Raw genomic sequence first — 12,906 nt, 5'->3', positions numbered from 1 at the left:
ACTACATTGTCTTTGAGGTTCCACGCTCGGTTCACCCCGGCCTCTATATTGAGGGTTGTAGGGCGGCATGTCCAGTCTTCTTCTTCCCGATGGAGCGGGTTCCTCGGTGCCCACAAATTCCTCTACAAGCTCGTTAAGTCTTTGTCGAAACATAAGGTTTCTATGTGCCGGGATATTTTGTACTACAGGCACATAGGATAATAAAAGTAGCTTCCACTCATTAGCAGAGTAGACAGACTCGCGTGCTTGCAGCTCGGTAATTTCTCGTCTCAGGTCTTTGAGCTCACTGCGACACATGTCCTCTACCCGTTGGAGTCCATCCACGATAATTGCATCTGCTTCATCTTTTTGAGATGCTCGCTTGCGTCCACGCTGTGATTGCAACCGGGCACTCACACCTGCAGCAACAGTGCTTCTATCCGCAGATCGTGGCTCGCTGATGCCAGACACATCTTCAGGTTGCGTTGGTTCCACTGAAGAAGGCTCAAGTTCCTCTGCTGGTCTAGGAGCAGCGGTACTGCATATCGTGCTGTAACCCAAAAACAAAAATTACTTATTTTCCTTTAAACAATTTAGTCTCGCACACAGACCTTCTTGTACTTACGAGCGCTGAGACACTGTTTTCTGAAGAAAGAGCAGTTGGTCATAATGCACATACGGTGTCACCCGTTTGCCACTTGATCCGCTTGGTGCATTCTGACTGTTCCGGTAGTCACGGACAAAGCGATCGCGGATGGACTTCCAACGGGTATGGACAGCATCGGCTTTAAATTTAAAAAAAAAAAATATATATATAAAAATAGTAGATTGTGTTAAGATATAGGAAAAATTGTTCATAGTTTGCTACGATAGTTGATATATAAATAGTAGATAGATAGTTGTTAGATAAGAAATAGTGTAGAAATAGTGTATAGATAGATAGATATATAGTGTACAGATAGTTGATAATTGAGAGATAGATAGCAGACAACAAGTGGATAGGTTGATAGGATAGAAAATTTTTTTTTTTTTAAACATTTTCCGATGTTACGTCACCAATATTTACCAATTTTTTTCTTTGAGGTTGTCGACTTCTCCATGTATCGGGGATCAAAGTGACAGATTATTTGATCCCACAACTTCCGGTTCTTCACGATGTCATGGTGGGAGCTGTCGCTCTGGTCCCATATGGAGGGGTTGGCTTCCACAAGGTTAATAAGTGTCTCATTGTGGATAGTCAATGGCTCTTCGTCAACGACAATCCTTTTTTTTTTTTGTCGCTGACTTGGACTATGTAAACACAAAACGTTATGTTGATAGTGTCAATTTCACTGGATGGCCATATTCATATATACAGAGATAGATAGATACATAGATATAGCAATATATAGATATATAGATAGATAGATGTAGATAGATAGATATACATTGATAGATAGATAGATAGATAGATACATAGATATTGATAGATAGATATATAGATAGATAGATACATAGATATTGATAGATAGATATATAGATAGATAGATACATAGATAGATAGATAGATATAGATTGATAGATAGATATTGATAGATAGATATATAGATAGATAGATACATAGATATAGATAGATAGATAGATAGATACAAAGATATTGATAGATAGATATATAGATAGATACATAGATTTAGATAGATAGATATAGATAGATAGATACATAGATATTGATAGATAGATACATAGATATAGATAGACAAATAGATGGAGCGATAGATAGTTGATAGATAGTTTATAGGTATAGTAGATAGAAAGTGAATAGATAGATTGTTGGTAAATATTGGATAGAATATTTCTATTTTATATTTACCACTGGCAGTTGTGGCGACGACAGACGTCTAGGGACCTTTTTTCTTTTTTGTCCTCCTTGTGCCACAACCTATTGTGTATGTAAAATGTAAAAAAAAATATTTTAACATTAAATAATGTTAACATTCATTGGATCAATAAATTTATGCCTGAAAAATTCAACATGTGTGCTATGTACCTTTGTTGTTTTTGCGTGTTTTTTTGGGGGAGGTCTAACAGCCTCGGGCTCAGAAGACTCCTATTCACAATAAAACAATAAACAGGATTGTTATGCCTAGCTCAATACAATGGAGTTTCACACAACATGGTTTTTTAAAGTGCAAGCCTACCGACTCAGAAGAAAAAATCGCAGACACGCTGCTGCTGCTGACATCTGTATCCGACATCTGTGTGCAACAAAACAATACATTTTTAGTACACACACATCCGACGGACATTACAGACTCCCATGATGTATACAGAGATATATAATATATAGAAATGTACTTACAATTTAGCTACGGCAAAACACTCTGTCACGTGCAGGAGACTTTGTGTGAGTGGGATATTTTAATGGCCGAAGTCACATTTCCTGTCACATGACCACATGTGACCACCCTCAAACGCTATTAAAACGTGTGGTTCTATTTGGAAATTTTTCATGATTTGCGTCTGACTGCGTTTGCCATAGCCTTCTATGGCAGAATGAACGCTTCCGTTAGTAGTGCGTTAGCTTGGCCGGACCCGAAAACGCTGCAAGCCGCGTTGAAGGTCCGTCAGAAAAAAAACGTTATGTGACAAACGCATACCAATTTAGGGATGCGTCACGATGCGTCAGACAATGCAAGTCTATGGGCGCGTTAGTATGTGCGTTACATTGCGTTTTTACTACTTAAAAACGAGTCCGTTAGACGGACACACCTAGCGCAATGTGAACCCAGCCTAACAGCCGTAAATCATGCACTTGTGGCGACGAAAACGAAATATCCGAGCAGTTGTAAATAATCGGAGACCACCCGAACATGCTCGGGAAGAACCAAGCAACGAGTATATTTGCTCATCACTAATAATGAGCTGTTCAGAGTCGCTGCTGCATGTGTCGTGGCTGTGTGACAGTCACAACACATGCATGGATAGCCCAAAAACAGGCACAGGCTCTGCATGTATGTGTTGTGACTGTCACACAGCCACAACACAGGCAGCTGCAGCGCTGAACAGATGATTATCGGGAGCGCTCCATGTAACAAGGTTCCCGAGGCAACTATTCAGTAAGCGCTATAGCTATTAGGATAAGGAGTTATGCAAAGCTATGCGATCAACCCTAGCCCTAATATAACTAAATAACAGAAAACCAGAATAGTCGAAATCCCCATAAAGTGATTCCATTTTATGAAATAATTCACTGAGGGTTATAATCTATACACACGTGGTCAAAATTGTTGGTACCCCTCGTTTAATGACAGAAAAACAATGGTCACAGAAATAACTTGACTCTAACAAAAGTAATAATAAATAAAAAAGATTGTAGACGCCTGTGATGCTAATTAGTGGACACACCTTGATTTACCATGTCCCTTTTGTCACATTTTCAGGGGTTCGATCATTTCTGTTCAGGCCTATAATAATAATAATTTTATTTATATATAGCGCCAACATATTCCGCAGCGCTTTACAAATTATAGAGGGGATTTGTACAGACAATAGACATTACAGCATAACAAAAATCACAGTTCAAAATAAATACCAAGAGGAGTGAGGGCCCTCCTCACAAGCTTACAAACTATGAGAAAAAAGGGAGACACAAGAGGTAAATGGTAACAATTGATTTGTTGTTTGGACCAGCCATAGTGTAAGGATCGAGTGTTCATGTAAAGCTGCATGAACTAGTTAACAGCCTAAGTATGTAGCAATACAGGCACAGAGGGCTTTTAACTGCATAAATTGCATGAGAACATCAAGTGAGGAACCTGATTTTGGTTTAACTCATATGAATGGGCCACACAGGGATAGTTAGGTTAATGCGTTGAGGCGGTAGGCAAGTCTGAACAAATGCGTTTTTAGGGCACGCTTAAAACTGTGGGGATTAATCGTATTAACCTGGGTAGTGCATTCCAAAGAGTTGGCGAAGAACATGAAAAGTCTTGGAGACGGGAGTGGGAGGTTCTGATTATTGAGGATGCTAACCTCAGGTCATTAGCAGAACGGAGAGCACCGGTAGAGTGGTAGGCTGAGACCAGGGACGAGATGTGGGGTGGTGCTGAGCCATGGAGCGCTTTGTAAATGTAATAGAGTAATAGTTTTGTACTGGATTCTGGAGTCGATGGGTAACCAGTGTAATGACTGGCACAGGGTAGGGGCATCAGTGTAACGGTTGGTGAGGAATATAATCCTGGCAGCCGCATTCAGGACAGATTGGGGCGGGGAAAGTTTGGAAAGCGGGAGGCCGTTTAGGAGAGAGTTACAATAGTCCAGACAAGAATGAATGAGTGAAACAGTAAGAGTTTTTGCAGAGTCAAAAGTAAGAAAAGGGCGAATTCCAGAAATGTTTTTAAGATGCAGATAACAAGAGCGAGCCAATGATCGGATGTGGGGGGTAAAGGAAAGCTCGGAATCAAGTATGACCCCAAGGCAGCGGGCATGTTGCTTGGGAGTAATGGTGGAGCCACACATGGAGATGGCAATGTCAGGGAAAGATAGGTTAGTAGAGGGAGAGAACACGAGGAGTTCAGTTTTTGACAGGTTCAGTTTCAGATAGAGGGAGGACATGATGTTCGAGACAGCGGTAAGACCATCACTGGTGTTTTCTAAAAAAGCAGGCATGAGATCAGGAGAAGTGTATAATTGGGTGTCACCAGCATAGAGATGGTACTAGAAACTAAATCTACTGATTGTTTGTCCAATAGGGGCAGTATACAAAGAGAAGAGGTGGCCTAGGACTGATCCTTGAGGAACCCCAACAGTAAGGGGAAGGTGAGAGGAGGAGGAACCACCAAAAGATACAGTGAAGGAGCGATCAGAGAGAGCAGGAGAACCAGGAGAGAACGGTGTCCTTGAGGCCGATGGAGCGGAGCATAGTGAGGAGGAGCGGATGATCCACAGTATCGAATGCTGCGGAGAGATCCAAGAGAATTGGCATGGAGTAGTGACCATTAGATTTAGCTGTTATTAGATCATTAGAAACTTTTGTGAGGGCAGTTTCAGTAGAGTGTAAAGAGCGGAAACCAGATTGAAGAGGGTAGAGAAGAGAGTTATCTGAGAGAGAGCGGGTAAGACGGGAGTGGAGCAGGTGTTCGAGGAGTTTAGAGATGAAGGGAAGATTAGAGACAGGTCTATAATTAGTGGCACAGTTTTGATCTAGGGATAGTTTTTTTAAGTAGTGGATGTATGATGGCATGCTTAAATGAGGAGGGAAAGATGCGGAAGAGAGAGAAAGGTTGAATATTTTTGTTAAATGAGAGGTGACAGCTGGGGAAAGGGACTGGAGGAGATGTGACAGAATGGGGTCACTAGTGCAAGTGGTCGGGCGAGAAGTTTCAAGGAGCCTGATTACTTCTTCTTCTGTAACTGGTTCGAAGTTAGAGAGTGAACTAAATGCTGCTGGGGAGGGTGGACAGTGCATGGTATGAAGGGAAGGGATTGGGAGATAATTTCCTGTCGGATGTGGTCAATTTTTTCTTTGAAGTAATTGACCAGATAGTCAGCACGGAGATCTGTGGTGGCAGATGGTTAAGTGATTTGTGAGAGCGTCTCTTGTGTTGGATGGTGGGACTGAATGGATCTGCGCTGTTAAGCAATGTGAACAGAGCATGAGTGCTATACATGGGAGTGGAAAGGACAGAGGGGCCGATATGGATGGAGTGAAAAGAGTTAATGCAAGGGCGGTGAATGTGAGTGAATGAAGTAGCCAGGATTTAGATTATACAAATGCATATGGTGAGTATTTGTTCTGTTCTAAATGAACAGGGAATAGAATTAGATTGTCTTACCTGTCTCCTGCCCTGTCTAACTGCCATGTTATAACTGCCAGTACTTAGAAAAAGTACTTTGAATAAATGTACATGAATAATAGTGCACAAATGCGTCCCCAAGCAATGTCTAAATTTATAGAAGGCTAGCTCTTGGATCTCCCTTTTTTTTTTTTCTCCTCTCGTTAGCAATCAATCAAACTAACTTGAGACAGCAGGACGCAATATATGTAGTGACCAGATAAACAAATGTCCAGGCCTAGAAGGATCATAAACTCCTTTGAAAACAGTTATGTGACCTCTCTGCATAAGGACAAGCATAAGTGAGTTCTATATCTATGTACAAAAACAAATGCTTACTAAGATGGCTAACAAATCTAGAAACATGCAGAATTCAATGCTGAAGATAGAATGACTCAGATACCATTCAGACTGCTTACTGTCAGGGCCTGGAGCAATAGACATGCAGGGTGTTTCCGTTCAGAGAATGAATGATAAGTGTACCTGTATGAAGAGAATAGAGATGCTTGTTAGATTAATCCATGTTATAACTGCCAGTACTTAGAAAAAGTACATGAATAATAGTGCACAAATGCACCACTGCACTATTTCATGATTTGTTTTGTTTTTTTTAATTCTATGGAAGCATGGTTGAAAAGCAATGTCTGACGTTCATTTTCATAGATTATTTATTACTAGATGGAGGCCCGATGCTATCGCATCGGGAGGGCTGTAATGTTGCGATGGGGCAGGCTTTGCAGCGCTGAGAATCTCTGCTCCCATGGGCGCAGCCCCGCTCTCCACTCGCCGTCCCGCTTTGTCCCTCCAAAGCCCAGATCTCCACACACCGTCCCGCATTCTCTCTCAGCAGCCCCGCTGTCCATCCACCGTCCCGCTGTCTTCTTTCACATACGTTGTGTCCACTGGCCATCCTGCTTTCTCCCTAAGCAGCTCTGCAGCCCAACTGTCCATCGACCGTCACGCTCTCTCCTTCTGCAGCCCCACTCTACTGCGCAAGGGCCTGGTACCACCAGCGGGTACCATATTGGAATACCCATCACTTGGGTATTCCAATATGGTGGTCGTTGAACTTCCGAAGCGGGGCAGTGGATTGTGGGATTCGAAGATGTCCAGACGGAAGTGGATGACAGACTATTTAAGGCAATTATATAAATAGATACTGGAACTACTCGAGGACCATGTATACTGGCTGATAATTGGGAGAAAGAGATCCTAGAGGAAGAGCTTCTAGTTTTAAACTTGCTGGCATTCACCTGACAAATGAGCTAGATGCTCATTATTTGGATGAAATAATTTTTAAAGGTTGCTTAAAAATGATCGGTCACTGTGAAAAAAGGACAAGTGCTGGGAACAACAATGATATCCTACAAAACGATCATGTCACGGATCCCACCGTGCTGCCACCAATTGTCACGTATCCACTTCTCAGCACGCGACTTGGGGTTGCGCCTGTAAGGGTTAATCCATCTCCCCTCTCTCAGTCCAGCATTCAACCTCTGTTGTAATGGGAGCATAAATCACACACCGACCCATGCCACACACCCGCTCATACACGCTGCCACCACTCACTGAACACACAGGCAATGAGTCCAGGAAATATTACTACTTCTGTCTGCCAATCATAAGGATCAAACACTTTAAGGCTATGGATTCTTTAGAACATACAAGGTTCAACTTGTTAAAATTTTATGCTTTAATACAAAAAGGTACAGTGCTTACAATAAAGAAAAAGGTATAAAAATATGGTAATAAAAAGACATGCAAATATGCAAAACAGTTATAAAATAAACAGGAGAAAACTTACAGAAATAGCTAACTTTGTAGTCTGCTTTCTGCTCCCTGAGGGGGTGAATATGGACTGGAACACATCAGCTCGGCTGCCCCTCAATCTGTGAACACGATTCTTTGTATACAGGCCAGATTTAAAGAGTCACCCTGGAGGTCAGATTTCTAGACCAGCCTCTCAGGTTGATATTATAATTGCTTGTTTTTTTCATTGGCCCATGGCCACTCCACCAATAAATATATTATTTTCCTCTGAACACTCCTTGCCTAAAGTTTCTCACAGATAGATAGTGTCAGGCTGTAATTGACATCTCTCTTCAAAAGAGCTAAAGGTGTGAAAGGTTTCCCCTTGTTCCTGGTTCCCACATGACCCCCTGCCGAGATTGGAGACAGTAGACTGCCATATCAAGATACATATGTTATGACCTTTGTGAGACCTGCAGTTTCAGGGCAGATGTTAAACTACTGCTAGTTACACATATAAACCTATACATATTTCACTACACACATATATACCTATATATATTCCACTACAGATCATATTAATAGTTGCTCTGTTTGCATTGGAGCTGCCGGCGGCTTGTCTACACAGGCTTCGAAACGACTGCTGATAGGTTTTCATGTACCAGATTACCGATGGTTTAAAGGGAATCTCGAATGTCCTCAAACGATATTAATCTGCAGATATGGTGTTAACATGCAGGTTTAATAGCGATCCAATTCTGTCCTGCCACAATACTGAAAATTAGGTTATGGGGAGGAGATAAAATGTATTCCTCCCAGGAGCGGACAAAGAAAGAAACATAATGTAGCAATAGAGCATTAGTTAGGACTGCTCTGATAAGGGTATACCGTGAAGATTGGTAGAGCAGCTTAGTATACATTTTTTGCAAAAAACGTATCAACCAAATACCCTGTTTTTTACATCTTTTACTAGCACTTGCGGATTACTGCAACATTTTTTCAAACTGAGTGTTTTTGGTTTTACTATTCTCTTTTGTGTCTTCAGGTTTCTTGGTGGTGTGTGAACATGATCATACAGACTTGTTCACTGTGCAAGTAGCCCATGTGTTCCTGTTTCCATAATTGTTCTCTTGTGTCTACAAGACTGGGGAGTTCCACCACTCCTCTTGGGCTATCTGCACAAAAGCTGTTCTACCCTGTATGCACACATGGATTTTTCCTCTCTGAACCCTGTTCACACAGGTTATATACAGATGATCAGGTTTTTAAATACATCAGATAGGGATTGCATACATTAGTTAGGACTGCTCTGATAAGGGTATACCGTGAAGATTGGTAGAGCAGCTTAGTATACATTTTTTGCAAAAAACGTATCAACCAAATACCCTGTTTTTTACATCTTTTACTAGCACTTGCGGATTACTGCAACATTTTTTCAAACTGAGTGTTTTTGGTTTTACTATTCTCTTTTGTGTCTTCAGGTTTCTTGGTGGTGTGTGAACATGATCATACAGACTTGTTCACTGTGCAAGTAGCCCATGTGTTCCTGTTTCCATAATTGTTCTCTTGTGTCTACAAGACTGGGGAGTTCCACCACTCCTCTTGGGCTATCTGCACAAAAGCTGTTCTACCCTGTATGCACACATGGATTTTTCCTCTCTGAACCCTGTTCACACAGGTTATATACAGATGATCAGGTTTTTAAATACATCAGATAGGGATTGCATACATTAGTTAGGACTGCTCTGATAAGGGTATACCGTGAAGATTGGTAGAGCAGCTTAGTATACATTTTTTGCAAAAAACGTATCAACCAAATACCCTGTTTTTTACATCTTTTACTAGCACTTGCGGATTACTGCAACATTTTTTCAAACTGAGTGTTTTTGGTTTTACTATTCTCTTTTGTGTCTTAATATTACTACTTCTGTCTGCCAATCATAAGGATCAAACACTTTAAGGCTATGGATTCTTTAGAACATACAAGGTTCAACTTGTTAAAATTTTATGCTTTAATACAAAAAGGTACAGTGCTTACAATAAAGAAAAAGGTATAAAAATATGGTAATAAAAAGACATGCAAATATGCAAAACAGTTATAAAATAAACAGGAGAAAACTTACAGAAATAGCTAACTTTGTAGTCTGCTTTCTGCTCCCTGAGGGGGTGAATATGGACTGGAACACATCAGCTCGGCTGCCCCTCAATCTGTGAACACGATTCTTTGTATACAGGCCAGATTTAAAGAGTCACCCTGGAGGTCAGATTTCTAGACCAGCCTCTCAGGTTGATATTATAATTGCTTGTTTTTTTCATTGGCCCATGGCCACTCCACCAATGAATATATTATTTTCCTCTGAACACTCCTTGCCTAAAGTTTCTCACAGATAGATAGTGTCAGGCTGTAATTGACATCTCTCTTCAAAAGAGCTAAAGGTGTGAAAGGTTTCCCCTTGTTCCTGGTTCCCACATGACCCCCTGCCGAGATTGGAGACAGTAGACTGCCATATCAAGATACATATGTTATGACCTTTGTGAGACCTGCAGTTTCAGGGCAGATGTTAAACTACTGCTAGTTACACATATAAACCTATACATATTTCACTACACACATATATACCTATATATATTCCACTACAGATCATATTAATAGTTGCTCTGTTTGCATTGGAGCTGCCGGCGGCTTGTCTACACAGGCTTCGAAACGACTGCTGATAGGTTTTCATGTACCAGATTACCGATGGTTTAAAGGGAATCTCGAATGTCCTCAAACGATATTAATCTGCAGATATGGTGTTAACATGCAGGTTTAATAGCGATCCAATTCTGTCCTGCCACAATACTGAAAATTAGGTTATGGGGAGGAGATAAAATGTATTCCTCCCAGGAGCGGACAAAGAAAGAAACATAATGTAGCAATAGAGACCCTGATTCCCGTGATGTGACACTTACTGTAGTTTTGATAAAATCACTCTCAGGAGATTATTAAATTACTAGATGGCAGCCCGATTCTAAAGAATCGGGAGTCTAGAATCCATATATACTTTATTTATTCAAATGTAAGAATAATACAATTAATAAATAATAGTAAGAAAGAACAAAAATAATAGGCAGTATATGGAGAAAACACCAAACAAAAGTTCAAAATTGGTGTGAAAATGTCACTGAACCACTTCACAACTAAATATATATAGTTTTGGTAAATGGTATTATCATTTTTTTTTACGAAATTCGGCAGGAGCTTGAAGAGCAACGTCACTGGGCCCGCCTCCACGCAGTAGAAACTTGCTGTGAGGTAAAAATTCAAAAATCACACCAAAATGGCGGGCGGAGTGTGTCACAGTACGGCACGTTTCTGATTGGTCGCTCGCAGCAGGCGGCAACCAATCAGACACTGGACACTGTTGACGTCACTTATCTCCGGACATTAGCTCCGGACAGGAAGTTGGCACAAATTGCAGGAAGTAGTATTCTAGGCAATTATATATTAGATTACTTTTGTCAGGTTCAAGTTATTTTTGTGACTATTGTGGGATTTTCTGTCATTAAACGAGGGGTAACAACAATTTTGACCACGTGTGTAGGAGGACTAAATATTTTGATTCCACAGTCACATTCGAGAAATTAACATGCAGTGGAATTTGGAGAGTGAAAATTACACATTTGCCATTTTATTACCCAACACTTAGTGCTCAGGATGTGCTCACTATAATATTGCTAAATACAGGGATCCTAAATTTTGTTTTTGCACACTGCAAGACTCAGGAGTGAGAGCGGATTTTGCTAGATTGGTTTATAGAAACCCTGTTGCTTTTCAACAGCTTTTGAGCCACTAATAGTGTGGGAACCTCTGTTTTTCCATTGAGAGATGATGGACCTGAGTGGGGACTTGTTTTTTGTGAGATGAGAATTGATATTATTTTCGCCTACATAACATTGATTGGTTTCTTTTTATTCAATATTTGGGAGGCAGAATGAGCAAACAGTTGCACACCACGCACTACTGATTAATCTAATAAGGTTTTCTATTAGACTGTGAACTGTCATTGTCTTGGTAAATAATTACAGTTTTTTTTACATAGCTTAAGTCGAAATTTTCAAAAATATAAAATTCAAGGATATTAAATTAAAAAATAATTGTTTTTTTTCTTAGCAGATGACTGTACCCGGAGATCAGAGATACAGCTGAACTTTTCAATTTTTAAATCGGATGATCTCGAAATCCTACAGGATGCAATTGAATTGAATGCCCTTAATTCAGATATACCATCATCCCTTCACAGCAAAGATCTGTCATCTGATCCTTTGAAACAGGACCTGTCTTCTGATTTATTACTGACTACAAAGGAAAATGAAAATCACAAAATAAGCATTAAAACACAATCTGCTCCTAAAGAAAAGAAGTCATTTTCACACTCAGAATATGGAAATACCATAAACCAAAGAACCCACACAGGGGAGAAGCCTTTTTCCTGTTCAGAATGTGGGAAATGTTTTAAACGAAAAGCAGATTTGGTTAAGCACCAGAGAATCCACACAGGGGGGAAGCCTTATTCATGTTCGGAATGTGGGAAATGTTTTAACGAGAAATCAGATTTGGTTGTGCACCATAGAAATCACACAGGGGAGAAGCCTTTTTGCTGTTCAGAATGTGGGAAATGTTTTAACCGAAAATCAGATTTGGTTGTGCACCATAGAACTCACACAGGGGAGAAGCCTTTTTTCTGTTCAGAATGTGGGAAATGTTTTAACCGAAAAGCAGATTTGGTTGTGCACCATAGAACTCACACAGGGGAGAAGCCTTTTTCCTGTTCAGAATGTGGAAAATGTTTTACTCAGAAATCAAACTTTCTTATGCACCAGAGAACCCACACAGGGGAGAAACCGTTTTGCTGTTCAGAATGTGGAAAATGTTTTACTCAGAAATCAAACTTTGTTATGCACCAGAGCACCCACACAGGGGAGAAACCGTTTTGCTGTTCAGAATGTGGGAAAAGTTTTAAGCGTAAATCAGATTTTGTTAGTCACAAAATAATTCACAGAGGGGAGAAGCCTCTTTCTTGCGATTGAGGAAAATATTTTACACAGAAATTAACTCTTAATAAACATCAGAGCAGTCACACAGGGGAGAAGCCCTTTTCATGTTCAGAATGTTGGAAATGTTTTAACCAATAATTGCATTTTCTTAAAGTGGTGGTCCACTATTAAGGCAATCCCTTGTCGTTCCTATGTCCCTGTAGCCTGGGTCATAGTGACATCCCGACGATTTTGCACTCACACGGCCTGTGCAAGGGCGATCACCGCTGGGCGTCAGCTGATTCTGACTGCTAACACCCGAAACTCCGTGCTAGGTGTGGTCCCACAC

General features: G+C 40.6%; 1 protein-coding gene and 1 long non-coding RNA gene across 3 annotated transcripts in view; one reads left to right on the top strand and one right to left on the bottom strand.

Moving 5' to 3' along the window:
• Positions 1 to 12,660, top strand: part of LOC138666969 (oocyte zinc finger protein XlCOF8.4-like) — a 56,955-nt gene extending 44,295 nt beyond the window's left edge. Inside the window, exon 7 of one of the 2 annotated variants that reach the window (XM_069755180.1) lies at positions 11,695 to 12,660. In XM_069755180.1, coding sequence (XP_069611281.1) covers positions 11,695 to 12,611 — 917 coding nt within the window. In that variant the 3' untranslated portion in view covers positions 12,612 to 12,660. The remainder of the gene's footprint in view (positions 1 to 11,694) is intronic. The other variant, XM_069755181.1, reaches the window with a different exon arrangement.
• LOC138666982 (uncharacterized) lies at positions 584 to 2,686 on the bottom strand. The gene is made up of 4 exons (XR_011318584.1): positions 2,157 to 2,686; positions 2,006 to 2,065; positions 1,829 to 1,897; positions 584 to 1,269 (listed from the first exon to the last, which is right to left on the bottom strand). It is a non-coding gene; the product is annotated as an uncharacterized lncRNA (long non-coding RNA).
• Positions 12,661 to 12,906: the final 246 nt, after the last annotated feature.

The sequence above is a fragment of the Ranitomeya imitator genome, chromosome 2, assembly GCF_032444005.1.
Source record: "Ranitomeya imitator isolate aRanImi1 chromosome 2, aRanImi1.pri, whole genome shotgun sequence".
In the NCBI taxonomy this organism is placed as follows: domain Eukaryota; kingdom Metazoa; phylum Chordata; class Amphibia; order Anura; family Dendrobatidae; genus Ranitomeya; species Ranitomeya imitator.
This window is presented reverse-complemented; position numbering and strand designations above follow the sequence as displayed.